General features: G+C 38.4%; 1 protein-coding gene across 2 annotated transcripts; it reads left to right on the top strand.

Moving 5' to 3' along the window:
• The first annotated feature begins 10,767 nt into the window (after nucleotides 1-10,767).
• Nucleotides 10,768-24,655, top strand: LOC135245009 (paired box protein Pax-2a-like). Of its 2 annotated transcripts, none has more exons than XM_064317751.1 (10): nucleotides 10,768-11,444; nucleotides 13,129-13,294; nucleotides 13,876-14,073; nucleotides 15,958-16,043; nucleotides 16,407-16,526; nucleotides 18,463-18,638; nucleotides 19,413-19,533; nucleotides 20,710-20,805; nucleotides 20,952-21,038; nucleotides 21,980-24,655. In XM_064317751.1, the coding sequence occupies exons 1-10, from the start codon at nucleotides 11,402-11,404 to the stop codon at nucleotides 22,099-22,101; spliced, it is 1,215 nt and encodes a 404-aa protein (XP_064173821.1). In that variant the 5' UTR covers nucleotides 10,768-11,401; the 3' UTR covers nucleotides 22,102-24,655. The 2 variants fall into 2 exon arrangements, with proteins under 2 accessions (XP_064173821.1, XP_064173822.1); XM_064317752.1 differs by having other exon boundaries at nucleotides 10,770-11,444; nucleotides 21,961-24,655.

The raw sequence follows: 24,655 nt of genomic DNA, 5'->3' as shown, positions 1-24,655 counted from the left end.
GAGACATTTATCCAGAGATGGTAACAAAGGGAGGGGGTGGGGGGTGGGGGTGGGGGCTGCTCCATGCTGTTCACAGACAATTTGTAAGCAAGGCTGCTGAAGACAGGCCAAAGACAAGAAAACAGCTGGAGCCTGACTGTGATTGATTAACACGCCCTCTGAGAACTTCATTTTGGTATGAATGAAGACAGAACGCAACAATGCTCAGTGAGTGTGCAATGTCACCGTCATTAAGTAACAGCAGTGGACATGTCCTGGTCCTCAGATGGGGGATGCTGAATACTGAGAGGGAGGTCAGGACTCCTGCTAATTAGCATTTTATGACAAAATGCTTTAGTAATTATTTTATAATTGATTTATCTTGCAGTTTGATTGTCAAAGAAAAGCTTTGTCTGGGCTTTAATGAACATCTTCACAAATGTGATGTTTGTTTTCATTATGGGTGGAAAATGAGATGGTAGCTTTCAGCACTAATGGCTGGAATCCCTGTAGATTTGGGGGGAAATCCCCCACATCTTAAAAAGAAATTCCTGCTTGAAACAGAAAATATTTGCTATTTTTTACCTTTAAGTATGCCAAAGTGCTTTACACATCAGTGTTGCTATAGAACTTCTTTGGATAATATCCGTTGTAGGAGGGCTCCACACTTTATTCATGTGTTCTTTCAGATTCTAAGCTGTCATTTCTTAATTTCAAAAAATAATTTTCCCTATTCACAAAAATGAGATTTGTTGGATATGTACTGATTGCAAAATGAATTCACAGTTGTATTCACAATGGTATGCACGTTACAAAGCAGTCAACCTGCCTTGCCAAGCACTTACCTGTGAAATGTACACATACCTGAAAATGCACTTTCAGCCTTGAGAATTTGGGAGCAGGTCATTTTCAAAACTTGAACAAGTGAAAGCTTTAAAAAACTCAATCCATGTGAAATCACTCAAGTGCAACCGGTACCCAGGACATTTTCAGGAGCAGTGATGCAATGAGCATCCTCCCATCTTCTTGAAGTAATGAGCACCCATGTTAGTACCCATTAGCAGTAGGGAGGTACTTCTGTAATTTAGGATTATAAGCGGTATTGGGCTTTCATTTTCAGGGTGTTTAAAGAACTAATGGCTCAATCAGCAAGTGCTTTCCTCTCATTCATAAACTTCCTGGACAGCAACTGAAGTCTTTCCAGTTTGGTTTTCTTTTAGAATCGAATGAATAGTCTAATAACAACCTTTAGTTATTACATTAGAAATGACATTGTACTGTAAATGTATTTGTTTTTATAGGACACAGAGAGGGTTAGGATTAATTATGCATTGTAGAAAATACTGTGTACCTCACTGATGTGGTGGTGGAATGTAGCTGTTCAAATCAGTCTCCATCAACCCCATTCAGCTCCAATCAACCTCCATCAAACCCAATCAGCCCCAATCAACCCCCATCAACCCCACTCAGCCCCAATCCTTCTCCATCAACCCCAATCAGCCCCAATAAGCCTACAATAAGCCTCCATCAGACCCCATTAGCCCCACTCAGCTCCAATCAGCCTCCATCAACCCCACTCAGCCCCAATCAGCCTCCATCAACCCCACTCAGCCCCAATCAGCCTCCATCAACCCCACTCAGCCCCAATCAGCCTCCATCAACCCCACTCAGCCCCAATCAGCCTCCATCAACCCCACTCAGCCCCAATCAGCCTCCATCAACCCCACTCAGCCCCAATCAGCCTCCATCAACCCCACTCAGCCCCAATCATCCTCCATCAGCCACCTTCAGGCAGTGCTCCCACACATTAATAAAAGTGTCTGATAAATGTGTATAATGCAATGTAATGGTATAATAAACTTACATACAACTCTCCGCTCCCATCTGCCAGATCTGTTTCATCTTTAATCCATGAGCACCCTCCAAACGCCAGTGAGTTTTAAATGACAGATTTTTTACATTCTCTACTGTCTTCCCTTTCCTGCCTCCCACTGTCACTCAGTCTCTCTGTCTCCTTGATCCATTAGGTTGCTGTGTGACACTCGTTTGGTAATTAAACCATCTCCTGCTTTATATATGAAAAACTGACAGTAGAGGGATGATATTCACGGCTGTGGGCCCCAAGTTTCTCAAGCCATACTCCACTGCCAGAGAGATGCTTTTAAACATAAACTAAGGGTTTCTATCACTTTTTTTTGCACTGTAATACTTAATGAAATGCTAAGTGTTAATCATGCTCTTCTGAATCAGACCAGAAGCACAACAGTGATTTTGCTGTTATCTGCAGATTTTTCTCTCTGTTGCTGACACACAGATTCCAGTGGAGGGAGAGAGGTGCAAATGTACACACACTGGGCATCTAATAAAATGTATGGTTTAGTAACCAGTGGCTTGTGTTATTTCCTTGTAATAAAACTCAGTGTAGGCTTTGTGCTGTCCGCATACTACATTTAAAAAAAAACCACAAAAAAAAAAAACAAAACCTTCCAGGCCTTCCCGAGGTCTTCAGAATTTAAAATGTTGTATTGCACTATTGCATCATGCTGTTGCATTACATATGAATGTATGTTACACCAATTATCCAATATTTGATCACATGGAGGACAAAGTTTATATTGTATATGTTGCATACCTTGTTTTAACTTTTAGTTTGTCTGCGGCAGTCCTAGCTGCAGAAGAAAAGTGTCAGAAGACTCTGTTCATGGCTACACTATCATAAAAAAGATATGAAAAATTCCTCATAAGGGTACAAACTCTTGTCACTGGGGTGGTACCCTTTAGGTACATAAAATTGTACCTTTAGCCAGCAATACATAATTCATTTGTACCTTTTTTGGTCAGAAAAGGTTGTTATTACCCAATTAGAACATTATTGTAATGTCAGGGTAACCTAAAAATAATATTAAAATTCTGTCTATTGTGGATATTAAATTCTCAAACAAATTACTTGCAGTAGCTATGTAGCCCACTCCTCTGAACAAATTTTTGTTTTGGTTGACTGAAAGAAAACGTTTGAATCCTCAGAAGCACACTACCCTCCCACCCCCCACTACCCTGCCAAGTGGTGAGCACATTTCATCTGAAAATAGGCTTAGAGAAATATATATTTATAAATATTTCTTAATATTTATCATTTTATAAAATATCACATAATTAACATTTTATTATGTTAAAGCCATACTTGCAGCCTACATGCAGACAGAAAGAAAAGTGAATTATAGTGCCAGTTACGGTGGAAAACATGATACTCGCAGACTTACCTAATGTCTAATTATTGAAGTTGGCTGTAAATGAAAAGCAAGCGGAGCGAAAATTCGTATAAAAGTTAACAGGACATTTTATCGATTAAATAAACGTATTTAAAAGTTTCATACAGCCTGTAGGCTATCGTACACGCGCCTATCTGCAACATGCACGATTATTTATACATACTGAAATAGGTCAATAGCCATGATATGTTGGCCTGTGTATTTTAACTGAAATGTGAGAACATTTATTTAATATTCCTGCTGCGAAATGAAGGTTACCATACCAGGTGGTTTAACATGGACTAATGTCAATAGTTAGTTTAGTTTAGTTTTAAGTTTTCGCAAAAATATGGAAAATAGACTGTAGTCTACGAACTAACATTATTGTCCGCTCTTTGCAAAGAAACTCTTAATACGTGTCGGACCGAGGAACTTTATCACCTGTGAAGTTTTCTAAGCAACTAGTGTTATGCATAAACCAGTTTCAGCGGGAGCTGAGTTTACAATAATATTTTGTTCAATTTTTCCAATATTTATCCAAGTTTATTCGAGTCCGAATATATAGGCCTAGGCTAATTAACAGTTTATCCTCTAACCCACCTCCTCCAAAGCGAAAATATACTCCATATTTTGTAAAGAGCATGTATTCCGTGGAGTTTAACCATAGTTAGATTCACCAGATATAATTTCCCTTAGGATAATATTAAATTCAGCTAATCGGACAAAAAAATAGTGCATTTACTATAAAATTGGTCCAACGTAGTAATTTGAAAGGCATATGTTGGTTACTATAGAAAGAAAATATAACTTCTAAATAACTTAAATATGCATGGGTCAAACATAAACAATGTTATAGACCTAAACTTCCATTAATATGAATTCTCTTACCATTGCTCTACTGAAATAGGCTCATTCAGTAAGACTGCAGCAAAATTGTCATACTGTATGTATGGAGTAAATCAGTCATTATTGGTGAAAATATGGAAAATATTATCTACTTTCAATTAGAAATGCTTCTCCATAGCCGATAGTAGATTAATTGCGGAGTTCAGCCAATAGGCAGCTCCCTCTGTCATATTGCAATACCCGACCTTTCGTTGAACTTTTTGGCTGAAACTTCAAGGAACTTAGCAAGGAAGATAACGGCTGGGAATAAATCATTTAGAACGGGTAAAAAACATAGCGGTGGTTATTGCACAGTTATTGTATGCATATGCAATAGGCCTGACAGTGAACGAAAAAGACAGGGTATAGATCTTAACACATAGCCTATCTAAGTCTCCTCTTAATCTCCGACAGGCAACTTATGAACAGTACCTGAAATGTTTTATTTAGCGTACTTTTTTATTTCCCAATTTGTATTAGTTTTATAGCAGCAATATAGCTTCTCTCTTAGATGATCGGTCATCGATTCTGACAACCAGCAAGGAAAGGCAAAACACCCAGCCAGTGAGGGAGTGCGGGAAGCCGGACAGATCTATTGGGCTGCATCGAAGCAACGGCCCATTACGCAAGGAAAGCTATGGCTCAGAGCGTTGGTCGATCAGGTGCAGGTAAGCATTCTGTTTTGTATTTCTCATTCCCGTCCCCCTCTGCTCTTCAGCGCCAGGGTTAATATGCTGTTGAAAGAAGCGTAGCCTATGTGTACCTTTCCTGGGGTAATATCATGGATTTATTTTGAAAAGGCTTTGTGTCATGCACGCGCAGCCCCTGCGAAATCCTGCTCTTCATTTTGCTCGATTGCTTTAAATGTCCGTGTTGTTTAACGGTGAACACGAATGAGTAAAAGGACGGATGGGGAGTTGTTATTCGCCGACATGTGTTAGCAAGTGAGTGTGCGTTCTTCAATTGCAAGCTATGTGTAAACATCTGCATTGCAATTCTATAACCGGTACCCGAACATAATTACTACAGAGGGAAATTTAAACGCAGATTGTCATGCGACTAATCAGTTTAGATAATTAGGCGATGTGCCATTGATTCATGTAACTGAAATCGTATTGTTGAAGGATAGATGAAAAAAGCGTTTCCTCTTTATATTCCGATTGAAAATTGCCATTTAAAATCGTCTACTGTTTGTTTCATATTTTAGTTTTTAAATAACAATGTTTCTATTCATAAAAAGAAAATGTTTAATTTTAATCATCAGAGCATTATATTGCCTCTAGTATATGTCAATGAATTACAGCAGGTTTTTGGTCGTTTAACGCCAGGATATTTTTGTTGGTTATATAGCCTGTACCTTTATAAAAATGTTTAAATATATATATAAATAATAATAACGATAAAGTGAGTATTATTATTATTATTATTATTATTATTATTATTATTAGTAATGATAATGCTAATAATAAATAGATGACTAATAATAAACCTATATTGATAACTATATATTGATAACAGTTATATTTAGATAAATTTTAAGCAGCCCATATTGCTGATAATATTTTGCATGACATTCTGATTCCTCTGTGGTCATAATAACTAAAACTCTCTCGTCACGTGTGGGGAGTAAATTCTGGATCTATTGTCTACCAAATTAAAATATTAATGCCATTCTACAATAATGAACCACTGGCAACATTGGTGCTCCAAATTTAAAACACCATTACAAACAGAGAAAACACAGATCACCTACTAATTTGCCTTTGTATTTTTTGTCTAAATGGGGAGATCGATAAAAACAAGTTCAATGATCTAATTAATTATGGCAAAATTAAAACGTAGTATAAAATCAATTTGTGATGGTGTCTATGACTGCATGAAATGAATGGTCCATCTGTTCCCCCCTGTACTATATGAATAGGCAATCTAAAGGCCAAGTTAATTAGAGGACATTGTTATTTGTTATGTTATTGTTATTTTATTCAAATAAAAAGCTGAAAATCTCGATGCACTATATATATATATACAATAAGCTCTATTATAGGCTACATTTCTTTTTGTAAATGATCGAGAATGTAAACGATTATATTATTTACGGAATCCGGCAACTTTACTAGGCTATATTGATTAATAGAGCTGCAGTATTTCAATACAGCTGAGAAAGGATCAATGCGAAATGACAAAACTCTCCCAATTTTACGTTATTCCCAGCTGATACGTCCTGCCTATTCTTCTGGAAATAGGGGTCTTTTGCGAATGGAACACAAGAAATCCCGAGTATTGTTTTTCGGTTTGCGCTTTCCCCTTCAACTGAGTAGAAGGCGCTAAGCTACTTATTGAAACGTTTAAATAAAAAATAAAAACATGCTATCAGTCTTTTAAACCAGCTGATATGACAGAACAGTAATGAAATATCATCCTGAAAAGTATTTTCATTGTATGACATGTTTTATGGTGTCACCAACACTATCACAATTGAAAGAATGTTAAACAAATAGGGTAGTGCGGGGTATTTGCCTCATTTCTGAAAACATTCCTGAAGATAGATTAATCATTTTAAAAATACAAACAACCTACATCCCTTGGATATGTTTACACACCAAAATGAAATTTCTGGGACATAACGTTCACTAGTAATCTGGCCTAAAGTACCGAGAGTGAAATGTTACATTTAACCCCAAGGGTGAAAAACTAACGCAGTTCGAGGTACACCTAACAGCTTAATAGCTTTAAGCGTTAACACAAAGTAAGGCAATTCAATACAATTCCATGTTATAGAATACAAAGAGTCTTTAATTTATTTATTTGATTACATTTATATGTTTTTGTGGCCTACCTATATCGGTGAAATTATATCACAAGACTACATAATTATCCGATTCCCGTTTAATGTTTTTTCGATCCTAACAGCTGTATCAGTCGATGTCACATGTCACAATTTACCTTAAAGTTAAAGCTGAATTAAATATATTTACGAAGATCTGGTCTGAGTTCAACAAATCCAATCAATTGGTTAATTAATAGTCTACTGACAACAGGCTAACAACCACTTTCGGTTTTACCCGGGAAGGTGTCTGCACTTTTGCCTGGCTAGCAATCCTAGCAAGCTAGAATGCTATATCAAAACAATGCGATCTGTTAGTCACCAAAAAGACGCAAAACACTTCCGTTAAAAAAATGCACTTTCATATAGCCAAAGCATATTTTTGGCAATATTTCCCGAAATATCTATCTATCTAAAAAGTCTGTGTGTTACATTTTACCCTGTGTTAGATTTTGCCCTGCTCTCCCCAACATACCATAAGGTTGATGGTTTATGTTATCATTTAGCAGGTAGTCTATGGCTATAACTGGATTAACAAACGCTATTTATTATGTTCAGAGTGCATGAATAAAATAGTGCTGGTACGATACTAAGATCAGTAGAAAAACAGCAAGCTTAAAGTTTTATTCAACGTTATTTTAAATATTTTCTAGAAAGATGTTTGCAGTCTCACAGTAGGCTTGGTTGTCTTAGTCATAATGATCATTTTTGGGGGAATATTAACAGGAAGCAGAAACAGGGAAGTGAACACGGAAAGTGAAAACAACGCACCTATTTTTTTCCCCAAATGAAACTTGTTACTGTTCGCCTGGTTTCCCTTGAATGAAGATGGTTATGGTTATACACTTTGTTGTACGTCGCTCTGGATAAGAGCGTCTGCCAAATGCCTGTAATGTAATGTAAATGTAATGAAGAGAATTGTGACAGAAGTTTTGCAACTATTCCAGAATTTGAGATGGTAGCTCCGTCTATCATTTCCCCTTTAAATTCTTAATCCACCTAAAGTCACCGATTAACTAGAGTAAGAGTAAGGCTTACAGATATCCTGACCTATAGTGTCAGTTACTTGTTTTTATTTAAAAAGCAATTATGATAATCACACTTTCTGTATATTATTTCAGTACGTATTGTGTTCTGACTATCAGACACGCCGCACGCTGAATACAGCTTTGTCATCTGTGATTACCGACAAAAAAACCCCCTAAGGCTTGAAATACAACACATGAGGATACCATAACGTTTCCCATTTTCAAGTGAATTATTATTACTACTATTATTAATAGGCTAATTGTGTTATTATTATTATTATTATTATTATTATTATTATTATTATTATTAGTAGTAGCAGTAGTAACTGCCTATGAGAAGGAAGAGTTAATTATGCGCATATATTAGAAATAAAAATGGGTTATTGGGAAAACGAAATCTATAACTTAATTATTATTATCTAGACCTAACTACCAGTGGAGGTTTTTAAGGATATTTGGTATCTTTAGTATCTGATATTAATGAGCTTTTAGATAAACCTTTTAGAGACTTGAGTAGGTCTAGATGAGCCTAGCCAAAGGAAGGCCCTTCAATGAAACAGAAAGCCGAACAAATACAGTTGCAAGCTTAATGCCATCATTTTGTCTTCATGCCCATTAAGTTACCAATCTTCTTATTATGATGTTTCTTTGGGGAACCTGCGTTGACGACGCAGAAGGGAAGAGGGGGGATTTCAGGGGGTCTAAAATGTGTAGTGGTGTGTGAAATTAAAGCCCATGGTGCTACATATTGTACCAGACCCTGCCCCCAAAACGGTAACAAAAACCACCCCAAACCAGGCCAGAAGGAAGATCACAAGGACGCTTGTTCCTTCTGAGCTCCCCCCACCCCACACCAAAATTACGTTGTCTAAGCTGTCTAATATGAGGCGTTGCACTATGGAAATCACATTAGCCAGTACCTAAAAGGTTAATGTCCCCACTCTTATTACCAACAAACTGCAATACCTTACACTTTTCGACATCGAATTTTATTAATTTATTCACATGGAGCAATTCGTTAAAATTGTTCATACTGTAGGGATGTAATACGCATGAAATATTATGAAATCCAAATTCAGGAACTAAATTTGTCGGCACAAATCAAATTTAAGAAGTTAACAAAGCGCTAATATAGGCTATGTCTTTATGATTAAACCAGTGGCGTGTATTAAGTTGTACGGGAGAGTCCGTAAAAATACACTGTAAGTTTATGGATATGGCTCATTTACTCAGAAATGAATTAACCTAGCACTATGAAATTTTACTTAAACATCTTTGACCTGTCATTACTCCTTTCAATTACATTCATTATCGAGTCGAATACAATATAAACCATAATACAAGCCGTCCGATGTTTCATTCATAAGGCCTAGTCAATAATATAACATAGGGGTGGAATAATTATGACAGTAAATGAAAACGCCATATAATGAGCGTGTTGAGGTTCCCCCGCCCCCCCCCCCTGCACATACAAATGTTAATCAAGGAAACACATTTCTTGTGATATGTATGGGAAGACAACGCACAAACATTGACGCACAAGCAGTTTCAAACTGTGAAGTGAGCTGGGTCCAAATCGATTAGGTTGGTTTCTTAACACCCAGGTAAACTTTCACGAATCAAACAGTCTATCATACAGACCAATATGGTGTGTGCTTTTTATAAATGCCTGTGACCAGGTGGGTGTTTCTTTTCCTTGAATCACTTGGAGCATCCCGAAGATTAAGCTAAATCAACGCCTATAGCCGACGCCAATGCCTTATAGCCGAAAATTCCTTCGGAACAGATTTTTACATAGCTCATTGGAAAACAGTTTTTTTTTTTTGGAAATATTTCCCGCAAAGTTTATCACATTACAACATTCCCTTGGGAGGTGGTGGAGGACTGAATTTCACATGTACAAAGCCGAAATGGCTACGGTAGTCGCATGGTACATGAAGTTATTGACCATGTTACATTTATCAAGCATTACATTTATGGCGACGCTCCCCTATCATATAAATGATAGAAGACATAGGCTTTTGTTGTAACTGGAGCTTATGTCCTGATTGCATTTATTAAATTTTCCATTATTGTTGTTTATACATAGATCAGGTTAGGCTACATTCATCATGATTTTATCAACGAAGTGGAACAATAAGGAAAGGTTTCGTTTGTGATTATCTGCGTAGTTCTTTTCAATTTTGATATTCAATTATCTACTGGCTTCTGTTTACTAATGTTATAATCATTGACCCATTGACGCCTACGCTGTCAGCTATCACCACAAAACACTAGAAAAGAATAAATATAATGGCTTCTGGAAGAGAAAAATGAAATGGAAAGGAGCGCCATCTGCCGTGGAATGTATAGTAGTGCATGGTGTGTTGAAATATTTGCACACCTTGCAACGCTGCTCTCTATCCCTCAACACGTCGCAGATCGGAAATACACATAATACTTATGTACAAGCAACCATGATTTACAGAACATGAAACATCGAAATGTGTAATTCAACAATAAACTCAGTAAGCCATCGTTGCAAAACACGAGTTAAACAACATAACGGTCATAATGGCGAAATCTGCGCATGCCTAGCCTACTTATTTCAGTTTACTTTGAAAGTCTGGAGAGTTTCTTCAACAAAACGTCTGTGTTGCATATCCTACAATATAGGATGAAAGGAAACCCCCAGCGAGCGTCTTATTATTTTCTCCTCTAATAAATATAGCCTATCCTCGTATTTTCCCAAACTCTATAATCCTCCCTCTCCCTCCCCTTTAAGTGTCGAATGAGAGGACCTCATTTGGGCTCAGGTTTTTGCGTTAGCGAATCAAGTGTTGGAATCTATTGTCTTTGACAAGTCAACTATCTGTGTGTATGGGAGATATGGGGGATAACTACGCTTTAGAAACAGGAACACTTGAAGAAGGGATTCATTCTTGTTCAATTCCTCAAGCACGCGTTAAGTTCTTGAAGAAAAGGGGTCTGCGAAACACGATCGGTGTGTCCTGTTTCCCCGATAATCTTTTTGTATCTGTGATCTGACCCGACTCACCAGCTCAGAAGAGTCCAACGAGATCGGGAATTCTTAACTGTGGTTCCAGTAATGGATAGAAGAACACCCGTGGGCGCGCGCGGCCGTCTTCTCTTCAAATCTTGCTGCTATAATCATCCAGACAGACGTTGGTTTTTTACAAATGACGTTGCAGCGCACATTTGAGAAACAAGTGTCCGTCATGTTTTTTACCTGAGGAGCCTGCCTTCAATATAAGAACACATAAAACAGGAGAACAACTTTTAGTTTTATTAAGAAGTTGCTTTCCGATCAACTGGCTACAGAAACCAGCAGTATTTTGAGACCGTGCATCAATTTTGGTGTATTTACATTTAAAGCTGCATTACAAAGGCAAAACTGTTTGATTACTTTTTTCTTTCTTTCTTTCCTTTCCTTTCCCATGGATATTCATTGTAAAGCAGACTCGTTTTCTGCTGTGCACCGTAAGTATACAATCAGTTTCATCGCAACAAACTGCATGTATGTTTGTTTCCATATTGGGATTTTATTTTAATAGATGTTTATCTGCGGAAATAACGTTAATTGGCAAGTAAATGTCAGGAGAATAGACATGAATATGAGTTTGCTGCGAATGAAAGACAGAACGCTCAAAAATGGATCAAATGTAAGGAAGCCTGTGTATCAATATTATTGAAAGCCTACGCAAACATTGATTATCTCGGTAGTATCTGTGGTAGCCTAATTCTAAAGCGCGCGCATATTTATAATGTTATATAAATAGGCTTTGTCGTGTATAGACACTGGAGACAGGCTTAATTCCGTGTTCTGCCTTATTTCAAGTTATTCCATAATCAGGACGCGTGACACCGTGTTCATTTACTAAGGCGAAATGTACTCACGAATACTGACACGGGGAAGTGGAGAGGAAATGCTAATGGTTGAGCGTCCGTTAATAAAAACTATTATTTAAACACTGCTTGATAAGAACTAGCATACTTTTGAGATGTATGCATATTCAGGTTTTACGCTTGGAATGAGCCCTAGACACTGACAAGTATATTATACAGCCTTCTGTGTGATAATTATTATGTTAATAACTAGTGTAGCATATACTAATAACTATGCCGTAGGATTACTAGCATAGTTATTAAAATAATAATTATTAAACAGAGGGCTATATAATATACTTGACATTAACCTTTTTAAGAATATGCCCGTTGAATCTAAATATTTAATAACTAATCTTTTGCAGTGGCCTTTTATAAACTTGTAATACGAGTTATCAAAGCTCTTTTAAATTATTTACAATAACTGCACGGAAAATTAAAAAGTTAAAACAGTAACATAATACCTCAGACATTTGTTAAACTGGAACGAAGCACTCGGCTTATCGGAAAATAAATTAAAACTTGGCAGTTACTATGAAAATACATTAGAAATTTAATTAGATAGGCCTAAATGAGAAAGATGCACTCAAGCGCGAACAATTTGGATCGCGACACTACCAATACGATGGAAAAGGGAATACGTTAGTTCGATTAAATAGTATCATAGTTTATTGTTCAGGTTAATGGGGGCTTTGTCGCACCATTGGAACTGTAGCATGAGAACGACTTGTGTAAAAAGAGTTAAAATGTCTGCCTTATCTATAAGCGGACAGAATTCGCGTGAAATAGACACAGATAAAGCGTGACATATGTGCATGTGAATAATAATTTGTTTTGCTGTAGTTTGCTTGTGTAGACTAGGTTTCAGTTTAAATTAATTTCGACACAACTTTAAATTGCTATGATTTTGTATCATCAAATATTTTAATTCCACAATCTTATTTCAATAATGCTTCTGCCAAATGCATGCATGTAGGCTACCCGTATTTGCTTTCTAATTAACTGTGATTCTTCGTCTTTCTTTAATTATATTGCGATGGTTTGATTTTTCAACATGTGTTTACTTTCATAAATGATCACATGGACATGTCTGTGTGTGTGTCTATGGACCTGACATTGGAAATGGATGTTTGCCTTCAATAGATTATTGTGGAATTCATCTGGTGTAGTGGATAGTGGTATGTATTGTAGAAGTCTGCCTGTTCTTATATAAGAGCTGGTTGTTGTGACATGTATGTACTGTTGTGGTTTACTTTGTATGATGTTGTCTCCCACGTAGGGCATGGGGGTGTAAACCAGCTAGGTGGGGTGTTTGTGAATGGCAGGCCCCTACCTGATGTAGTGAGGCAAAGGATTGTAGAGCTCGCACACCAGGGAGTTAGACCCTGTGACATCTCGAGACAACTAAGGGTCAGTCACGGCTGCGTCAGCAAAATACTTGGGAGGTAAGAGTTAAAGAATCATACAAAATAACGTAAGGCTAATAATTTTTTGGACCCATTTTCATTCAATTTCTGACAGTGAAATGGGTGCCGTTTGTAGCCTACCTTAAACGTTAGGTTCGTTTAATTAGGCTACGTAAACTGAACATGCTACAACAGCCAAAATCATTTAAATGCCTGCAAAATCTTTGGCAAGCCGAAGTCGTGAAGGCGTCTGAGCAATGTCATCCAGGAATTGTGCTAATTAGCAAATCCAGGTGATTGGGACAAAATAATAGGGATGACTTTTACTTTCTAAACCTGGATTTTCCACCTCTGCTTCACACCTTCACGCATATTTATTTATTTATTTATTAGAAATAAATGATCATACGCTATTAACGGAGTTCTCTATTTTGACAATAGGACGAATACAATGTGGACATTATTTTCAAGTTAGAAAACAATCGGGTTAATGTGCGCTTTGTGTTTAATTAAATTGAGTCGGCAGGTTCCCTTAGGTTTGTGTCATTTAAACTAGAATGCGAGTCACAAAGACTCTTCGGAGCTATTCCGGATTATGTGAATTGGTTATGTTTTTACAGATACTACGAGACCGGGAGTATTAAGCCAGGAGTTATTGGGGGATCCAAACCAAAGGTCGCGACTCCAAAAGTGGTGGATAAAATCGCTGAATACAAGCGACAGAATCCCACCATGTTTGCGTGGGAGATAAGAGACAGGCTGTTAACGGAAGGCGTCTGCGACAATGACACTGTCCCGAGTGTTTCATCCATTAACAGGTAAATACTCTTAATTTTACTATTAGGCTACTGGATACTGGATAAATACGCACTTCCATCAGAGTGGTTTAGGGTTAGGCTAAATAATTTCTTAACACTATGGCCAGGCTCACCATTGTGTTGGAACGTTGATACCTTATTGAAAATAAGGAGGCATTAACTTACATGTTGCTCAGCAGAGCGCTCAAATCGATTTACTCTTTTTTTAAGAAAGTGAAGCGCTCATATAATTATTGACTATGTGTGGTAGCCAACTGTTTCAGGCAACATTTCACGAGTCACCATATCATCACAGCTACCATATCTATCGCCTTTCTACATAAATGAGTAACTACCTGATTAAAATGGATCGACCAAAATGTACTTTGAAAACCTTTAATATGGTGTGTAGTGATAATAACCTAGCTATTTTTTTTTTTTTTTAGAGCAGTAGGCCTATACGGCAGCGAGTACCAAAATCACATCTGCCTGGCCGATGACCTCCATAAAGATAAAAACATAAAAACTGTTTAAACTTGACAAGTGCCCGTTTGTAGAACATTAAACAGCGTGACACTCAATGGTATTGATTCACACTCCAAGCAATTTTAATATGTCCCCGGGATTCTAAAACAAAAGTGAGATCATTAATTCTCAACCCCTACAACTTATTCAATATGAAGGACACGGATTCCTAATAAAGTCGTTGCATTTATATGGATCTTGTGAGTCAAATTATTGTTATACAAAGAAGTTCGAAATCCTAATAAAACACCGAGCTGAGTTTTCTGGAAAGGGCTTACAGTCCCTGCATTGATTGGAGGTGCTGATGTATAATGTCCTTACAGCAAACCCTAAACTGTGGAACGCAGACAAAGCACCTCTGCTTTGAATTACTGCTCTGAACCTTCCTGTTTAAAACCTTGTGTACAATGAGTTTCTTGTTGTGAGGTGTTGGTCACAGCAATAAATTAAACAGAAAGTGTAAGTAGCAACTATATGAGCAGGGTACTATATCCAGGGTACTATACTGTACCCGCAGACGGAATAAATCTTGCGCCAGTCTGCTTGCCAAACTTGGCAACTCGGAACTGAGTGATGTAATGAGGAGGCATGGCACAGACTAGCCAGCAGGCAGCTGAGATCTGAAACAATAGTTTTAATTTAATAACAAAAGGTAAAAGGGGAAAACGCTAGGGCAGAACTATAGCCAGGGTGGTGAGGTGAGGGGTGGAAACCTTCCTGGGGTCCTGCTTTGGCCACAGGTCTATCAGGCTTTTGCTATCCATGAGTGAGGAAAACAGGAAAGGTCAGAGAGATGTGAACAATAAGAACGGCCTCTGTGATACTGGGGCCCTTTTGCAGGCAGTTATCTGAATGGGCTTCAGCTGTTCCACTGGCTTTCAGATAATTGGCTCTCTGATTCGGTAATTGGCTCTTGTGTAGCTGTCCAGGCTTGAGTGGGGAGCAGGGGTGCGGAAGTCTCTCCTGGTCCAGCTGGTGCTGTCCATGGTGCTGAATCCCTCTGCTGTGCAAAGGGTAGGCAGGATCCCTGCGTAACGTCCCCCTCCCGCTTAGAGTCCCCTTTCCATCCAGCATGGACGAGTTCCATTGTGAGTGCTGACAGGACGGTGCCGGCAAACCCAGAAAGACGTCTGCGTATTAGTGGTGGGCCAGGGCCAGTCATGTACTGGTGAAACCTTCTTGTCCTGGGTCTTGAGTAGGCCCCGGTCAATGCAGTAACCAAGGTACTGTGCCTCATTCTGGGTGATGCAACCCGAAGAGGCTATGTGATTCAGTAAGGTGTCTCCGTTTCTTTAAATTCTGTTGCATTAGATTGTGTTACAGTGGCAAAGCCTCTTGCCAGGACCTGGGGTATGGCTCAATGCATATTTTGCTTTCCAGGATTATTAGAACCAAAGTCCAGCAGCCTTTTCTCCCTTCTGCTGATGGAACAGGAAGTCCACTGTCCATACCTGGCCACACTACAGGTAAGATAATCCCCGTCCTCAGATAATTCTTACACGCACACCCACAAGAATCTACACATTGGAATCCACATTGATTTTGTATGGTAAAATTACCATAAGGCACAGCTGCACAGCCTCATGGTGTCATTAGCAGACACTGTAGAAATGGGCAAGCAGGCAGCCAGACAACACTTACAGTGGAATCAATTTTCATTAAAAAATTTAATTTTAATATCTTGTTCTTTATTCCCACATCCCTTACAATAATTATTTTTCTTAGAAAAATTAGAATATTTGTCTTCTTCAACCTGCAGAAGCAGTTATGAAATGACAAGCATTTTTATATTACTCATCTTTTTGCCTAACATTTTGCCTTTCTCTCAGTGCTAAACTCTGCCTCGCCCCCAGCATCCACTGCTTCGCCTGATCCTGTGGGGTCTTACTCCATCAACGGTATTCTGGGTATTCCTCGGTCCATTGGAGAAAAGAGGAAAGGGAATGATGGTATGAACAAGGATGCTGGGATTATCATTCCTATGCTCTGCCACACCTCTGTATGTCTGCATAACATTGTTTCATTTGTGTTTCCTGACTTGCTATGTTACATTCCTGTCCAATGGAGCTTTTCTGCCTACATAGTAATTGGTTTAGCTTTACTCCTAGTTGTGGGGTTAACATGGTACTTCAGCAGACCACCAGAATATTAACCTTAGTATAGAGTTGACCAGTTTTATATAGGAGGTGTTTTTTCACAGGGAGCACCAGTGTGGGGCTCTAGAGTGGTGAGGTGGCCTGTGTTTGGAGTTGGACACCAGTGCGGTTCTCTAGAGCGGTGTGGTGGCCTGTGTTTGGAGATGGGCACAAGTTACCTTTCTCAATCAGTGATAATTGCATTAAAGGAATGCAGGTTCACACAGTAGATTTTTTGGGGATTTGAGATGAAAAAGCAAGTGTATAAATTACTAATGAAAGATATGATCTGGACCAGGATTAAAGTTCTTAGAAGTCAAGCACAGAAACTTCCCAATGTATGAAATGAAGTCATGTTTAGGCTGGGTAACTGATGAAGGCTCCCCCGTACCCACTCACATGCCCTGTCAGTCAGCCCAGCACCTGTGTTTTGGCTGAGATTGAACCAGTCCTGACTGATAGCAGCACGAGGTGCAGACTGGCCACTGAGCAGGTTTAGAAAGACTCGTCTGATGACAGATTGGTGCTTTTCCCCATCACCATTCTAAACAGTGTGCCTAGTAAATGATGTGCATAGCATATACCACTCCACTCCAGTCAGAGTGCAGAGAGATGGGATATATTCAAAAACAGGAGACTGTGTGTTCAAAACAATTGTAATGCTGTAATACATTATATACTAATATAATACATATGCTGGTCTTTATGATATTAACCCCTTCGTGCACATGCCAAATCTGGCCAATCCTTGCCCATTTAGGGGCTACCTTATTTAAAGCTTTATAACTCCAGATGTGAGCATCAGAGAGACTTGAAAAATGGCTTAAATGAAGCAGGATATTTGTACCATTTACAACACTAACTTACTTAGATTTGTTTATATTCATAATTTAGGACGAAATAAAGTGCCACAAATGCAGTAGTCTAGGCAAAAAAGCAAAAAAATGAATTTGCTCTTTTTAGTTTGCAATGAAATACTGAGAGAGATATAGCAAGTTAAACTATACATGTTCTGGATCAAAAACTTCATGACCATAAGTGCGTAAAATCTTAGGGTGGATATGCAGAACTACTAAAGATCTATGAAGCAAAAAGTAAGCAGTGTACCCACTGTCTCCAAACCTAACCAAAATGTCTGAATTATGCATTGCAGTAAATCACAACATGATCATGTATGTCACTACAAATCTGTTTTGACTCAAATGTTTTGACTCAAGAAACTCACATTTGCATCATTTTCAAGTGGGAATGACAAGATTTCCATCAATACAGTGGTCTAAAATATTTAGGGGTCCAGACACATATCTAACATCTCTGGATCTCAGGAGGTGGTGAGGGGGTTGTATTTCAGAGAGGAGGTGGAGGTTGCCTGCTGTAAATAGCATACAGAAAGGCTAACACATACAGCACTAGCACACCTACTCCACTGCTAACACACTTCCTCTGCACTGATAACATACCTCCTTCATTATTAACACACCTCCTGCCCAGTGTCAGCACACATCCTCTCCAGCGTGTGAGTGCAGTGTTAGGATAATACGCTTAGACTCATACCTCCTCTCCTGAGCTTACGCTGGTCTGTGGTTAGGTTGTTACTGCAGAGCAGGAGTTAAGCCGCACCGCCTGGCCATATGTGCAGTCTTACAGCAAGCATTCATTCACAGCCCAGGCTACCCCCACAGCTGGCCTGCCTAAACGGGAACAGAGCAGCAGATTTTAGAGTCTGGGATGTGGCTGTGTCTCCCTGTAGATGGCTCAGGTGGTTCCGGCCCACACAGTGGCTCTCGGGGTAGTGTGGAGAGCTTACGGAAGCACCTGAGAGCTGACGCCTTCACACAGCAGCAGCTGGATGCTCTGGACCGGGTCTTTCAACGGCCGTCTTTCACAGACGTCTTCCCGACGGCCGAGCGCGTCAAGCCAGAGCAGGTCAGTAATGCTTTAACGAGCCTTAACGAGCCTTAATGAGCCTAAACTAGCCTAAACGGGCCTTAATGGTCACATGACAAATGACCACAAGGAGCGCATTCCTGCCATCATCCTGGCTTCGAAGTGCAGATCACAAGTATAGATTACATCAGTGATGATTGTTTTAAGTTTTACTCAAGCCTGAAGGTTTTACTATCCATTTTAGCTATTCTTTTACACTGCAGTTGATCAGCTTCACTTGTACATACATTTAAAATACTTTTAATGGGTTGTGGAGTATACACCAGCTGTTAGATAATCTTCTAAAACATAAAATGTGTCATGCATTATTGATAGGACATTTTTGGGCAAAATGGACTAAATACATTCTCTATAACTGAGAATGACAAAAATGGTACATAATTTTATCTTTCTGAGATTCTGTTGCGTCGAGGTACTGGTAAACGGATGCTGTTATAAATCTGCTGACATTAAATTCTATTCAGTTTATAAATGTCAATGTAAGTTTAGAAATACTAAAGCTCAGTTTTGCTTTTGATGGTGATTCCACACATACCCTGACCTCACAGTTAAATGTGAGTGCTCATTATTATCTCCACAAACACAACTGGGCATGTTCTGTGATAACCAAAATGACCAAAAAAAAAAAAAAATGTGAAGGGTGAGAAATATTGATGGCACCTCATACTGTAGGTGAGATACACTGAGTAGAATGTGTCTTAGAGGAAGACTTTCCTCCACATTAAGTGACTAAAGCATGCCCTCTGTTGGCAGGGTAATGAATTCTCCTTACCAGCGCTGACTCCAGGCTTGCATGAGGTGAAGCCCAATTTGTCCCCCAGCCACGGCTCAGACCTGGTCCCCAGCGTGACACAGAGCTTTCCTGGGGGGACAGGTAAGCCATCTGGGCTCACCTGCCTCGCCGCGGACCATGCACAAAGTGATGTAAAACGTTTTTCCTTAAAAAATGAATTAAAAATATAAAGAATAAGAATAGTGAGAACATTATTTAACGGTGTCCATCATAAAAGGAGAAATTGTTATTTAATGGTGTCCATTGTTAAATCCATGTTCCTTTCTCTACTGAGCAAATAAAAAGAAGTGAGTTTTGTATGGGGTCAGCCCCCACTGTGTGCAGATTCAGGAAACATAGCTTTGTACACACTGGTACACATTTAGCATGGATCCCATCTACAGCTATCCCAAGTCATCTTGTTCTAGTTTTGGGGAGCTTGTGTTGATTTGGGGGAGCCTGTGTTGGTCTGGGGGACCTGTGCTGGCTTTAGGGAGCCTGGGCTGGTTTTGAGGAGCCTGGGCTGGTTTTGGGGAGCCTGTGTTGGTTTTGGGGAGCCTGTGTTGGTTTTGGGGACCTGTGCTGGTTTTAGGGAGCCTGGGCTGGTTTTGAGGAGCCTGTGTTGGTTTTGGGGAGCCTGTGCTGTTTTTGGGGAGCCTGTGTATTTTTAGAGGCCTGATGAGAAAAAATGCAAAGGTTCTGTTTGAAACGTGAACTATAGGAGAGGGTCTGTTGGGCTTTAGGAGAGGGTCTGTTGAGTCTGTTGTGCATTAATGTTCTTTGTAACAGTAATGAAGAGCCAGAGTTTCTTCTCTCTGACATCTCTGAGACCATAAGGAATAGCACACAGGATTAGTTTCAGTGTTACAGATGTAGTGCTGAGCTCCGTTTTATGTGTAATACACCTTCTCTTCCTGTTTTCTTCTCTTTCAGCTTTGACTTTGCATGCTTCTACATATTTTTACTGTATAGTAATGCATTAGCTCTGAGGTATGCCAAGGAGTTGTGGTGATCTTTGGGCTTTCCTCTGAGCTACAATTTTTACATATTCAATCATGCTATAACCCAAATACACATTTGTTCAAAATGACTATTGCTGTACAAAAGGCTACAATATTCACCCTGGAACAAGTGAGATGGCCATGTATAGGCACGCAGCCAATGAAAGCACAGCACATATCGCTCATATTAATTTTGTGCAAATAGGGGAAAGGATGCAGCATTAGTTGGCTTTAGTCCCTGAGCTGAAACAATGCATTTGTTGTGTTCTGCCCTCAGGTCGCGACGTGGGCACCACGCTCCCAGGGTACCCCCCACACGTCCCCCCCACAGGCCAGGGCTACTCCACCCCAGCACTAGCCGGAATGGTTCCTGGTAAGTGAAACTGAGTTTTACTGCCTCATTCAATTTCATTTGGGTTGGGTTGTTTTACTGGATGACTCATTTTAATCTGGGTTGGGTTGTTTTACTGGCTCACTCATTTGATTAAGTCCTCCATGGTGATTCTGTGTTGTTTTTAGGGAGCGAGTTTTCAGGGAGCCCGTACTCTCACCCACCGTATGCGACCTACAACGAAGCCTGGAGATTCAGCAACCCAGCTCTACTGAGTGAGTGTTTCCCTTGGACTGGAACATGTTGTTCTTTACCTACAAAGTAAAGGAAAATACTTCAGGTTACAGCAATTGAACATTTATTTACTACACAACTTGCTCTGCTTTTACACATTCATATTTTACTACAGCTAACTTGGTTCACTTATTAAATGACCACAAATTACAAGTTGCAGTTGAACATAACAATGAAATATATTTTTGATGTATTCATAAGGCATATATTTTGGCACATGTTCACAGCTGAAATGGTTAATTATGTCATAACCACTGAGTGAGTAATATTTTATTGGCAACATGTGCCATTTGTGTTTAGACCCTAAACATCGATTATTCAATGAAAATATTCAGTTCTATTGTAGACATTTACAATCTCAAGTTGTAAAGTCCTGCCAATACGCTTGTAGGTTTTATTATTATTGTAATGGCTTTAAAATGAGTTTTTAGCAACAATGGTATAACAATGGTTTACTAATAAAAACAAAATCATAAGAACTTTCAGATGGTATTGCATTTCAGGTTTCCATAGAAGCATTCATAGTCATAACCTAATCTCTATATTCATAATTAATGTGACCTGTACTATAATTACCAACTTACATCAGCACTGTCTACATCCTCTGTACATCCCCTTTCTAAACCTTCACTCTGTGGCCTGGATTCAATTCATATTTTTGTTGTTATCATTCACACACAATAAAATTCAAATTGTTTTCCTGCAGAAACCAAATTTAGCACATTTCACAAAAAAAAAGTTTGAAAAAAGTTGTGTTTTGTGGTTGAAACAGTATCAGGTGCATTTATTGGTTATTCAAACATGGAGTCAATTGGACTACAGGCCAATGCAAGTCTGAGGCTTGCTTTAGTTTTCATACTGCTGAGACTTTTCAAACTGGTACATTCTTCTGTTAACTTCCAGGTTCCCCTTATTATTATAGCTCCTCATCAAGGGGATCCCCACCAACCACTGCTGCTGCCGTCTACGACCGCCACTAGTTACTTTGGAAACCGAATCAAACCACAGGACAATCTCAGCAGACTCCATATTGTTGCAGTGTAAATGGCACTAAGATCAAAAGGATGGAAGATGGCTCAAAAATATTCTATATCACAGAGTATGGACTGGACTGCCGGACACAACTACTCCAACTCCAGAAACAACAAAAACTATTCAGCCCTCCTGACTTAGTGTCATGTCTTAACTTCAACTTTCAAGAGATTATATGAATATATGATTATATGAATATATGTATAAAAAACATCCTCACAGCCTCACCTTTTGACCTGATGTTTATCTTCTTCATGAATCATTACCGCTACATTACAGTACAGTGTTGTACATTACAATACATTACATTACAGTACAGTATATTAAAATGTTCCATTGCAAGGCAGTACAGGACATTACAGTACAGCTAACATTGCACTACAATACAGTAAACTGTTACATTACATGCAGTTCAGTACATTACAGTCAAATGTACATTGCATTACTTTGCACTACTTTACAGTAAATTGCATTGCAGTACAGTAAACTGCTATATTACATTATAGTATACTACATTACATTACACAGCTTTATGGTACATTACGTACACTGAGAGCCCATTTCTCCTGAAAGCTGCCTTATATACCATGATCAGGTGTAGGACTGAATTCAGAAGGAAGCCCAAGTCCTCCCATTGACATGGTTTTCACTGCTACATTTATTATTAAATTAATTAGCCTTGGACTTTGTCATGGCTGCTGTCACTGCAATTTTCAAAAAATTATTACAGATGTGCCCAAGGTTGGTATGGATGGTATTTGGATAAGGTTTGGAGACAAGGTCCAAAGTAGCCCCCAATGCACTACGGCTCAAGCTTGATACTTGGCCCATGACTTTGCTTGCAGCTATATTTATGTATTTTATTATTATTATTATTATTATTATTATTATTATCTGTGTTTGTATTTACACTCTTTCTGTCGGCTGGACATTGCATGAGTACAAACTTAGAGTGTACAGTACAGTCTAACACTTTTTTTTTTTTTTTTAGAGGTTTTTGATCTGAATACCTTAATGTTGCTGCTGTTAAAGGCTGAAATATATTACTTCTGCATTAGTTGCATCACACAGTAATTTGGATCTCCCGCATAAAAATATATGAATATAGAAGAGTACAAGTCTCATCTGATAAAGCACATCATTGTAATTACAGATTAAGTTTATTACAAAAAAAAAATATAATACAAGTGTCTACAATTGAAATGAGCAAATACGCTGTCTTCATTTTAAACAGTGCAGCTTCAACTAATGCCTTACAATCGTTTTCCAAACAAAAATATTTCATACAGCAGTTATTTACTTCAAAGAACAGGAAGGAATTATTTTTTTTAAATATTAAATATTTAAGCATTTCACTCACATTGCATCTTTAAATATAAACTGAAGGTACTTTTTTTTTTTACTACATTTGCCAAAGACTTAGTTCTACATAATATTTAAATTACAGTATGGTTATGCATAATAAAAACAGTATTATGGTTAAAAGACTCTCTGTAAATAAGATTTTATGATTTTCTAATTTCTTGATTTCTGGTCATACATAAAAAATACTATGTTGATCTAGTTGGTCTTTACTGTTTACTGTTAATTTTTTTTTCAGGGCTGGTCTAGGTTGATCTAATCGATTGTAAGGATGGTCTTGGTTTTTGTTTGTTTCCTGTATCCACCCAGCAAAGATGTTAATCACTATGCAAATAGAATGTAAAGTGAAGCCACTGCTGTTCCTCAGTGAAAGTGGTGGACCTCATCAAATCAAGCTGTGTATGTGACTGCTATATAGAGAATATGCTCACTTTAATGAATGGATTTAAATTTTACTTTTTACCCATTTATGAAGAACAAAGTATTCATGCTCAGAGGATTCCTGGATGATGACTTTCAAAACAGAACTTCATTTTTAAATTTAAATAAAAATTTCAAGGGAGTGTTTTTTTTCTTCAAATCTTTTTTTTTTTTCACTGTGTATATGCATTAACAAATGAATACTGTTTTGCCAGAGGTAAACAGACACAGAAATATGTATAATTTGCTTAAATTAAGAACATGCATAGCTGTTTGGTTACCGAATCTTTGGCCATCGTATTCTCATACCTCCTCCACACATCTGGAAATGAAAAACTGACCAAACATTCAATCAAAGCTTTTAAACAACACATTTATATACATCATTGCTAGAAAACATTCTATTTGAATCAGATGACTCAAAAACTCCTTCAAATCTTAATCATAGAGAAAATATAATCATGAGGCAAGATTGTGACAGAGCACTCTAACCCTCCAATGGAAATACTACGATTGCAAAATTGTAGTGCACTTGGGATTCAACAATTAATGTCTGTATTTCTTGCTGAACTTTAAATTCTACTGCTAATGTGCCTCTCTAACTGTGAGACAGAGGGCCAGAGACCTACGGCAGCACATTGGCTAAAATAGAGCAGGTCTTGTACCGTTGTTAGGATGATGCAGGAGAGGTGTCAGAGGCCTAAAGAGAATGTCCAATGGCCTGTAACTGAAGCTGAGTTCTGTTACATGTTCTGTGCACATGAGAATAAATTTTTGTATGTCA

The sequence above is a fragment of the Anguilla rostrata genome, chromosome 18 (genome assembly GCF_018555375.3).
Source record: "Anguilla rostrata isolate EN2019 chromosome 18, ASM1855537v3, whole genome shotgun sequence".
In the NCBI taxonomy this organism is placed as follows: Eukaryota; Metazoa; Chordata; class Actinopteri; order Anguilliformes; family Anguillidae; genus Anguilla; species Anguilla rostrata.
This window is presented reverse-complemented; position numbering and strand designations above follow the sequence as displayed.

Coding starts and splice junctions, on each gene's coding strand:
- LOC135245009 (XM_064317751.1), top strand. CDS start 11,402: ATGGATATTCATTGTAAAGCAGACTCGTTTTCTGCTGTGCACC. Junction 20,806..20,951: donor ACTAGCCGGAATGGTTCCTG/GTAAGTGAAACT, acceptor TGTTGTTTTTAG/GGAGCGAGTTTTCAGGGAGC. Junction 21,039..21,979: donor CAGCAACCCAGCTCTACTGA/GTGAGTGTTTCC, acceptor TTATTATTATAG/CTCCTCATCAAGGGGATCCC.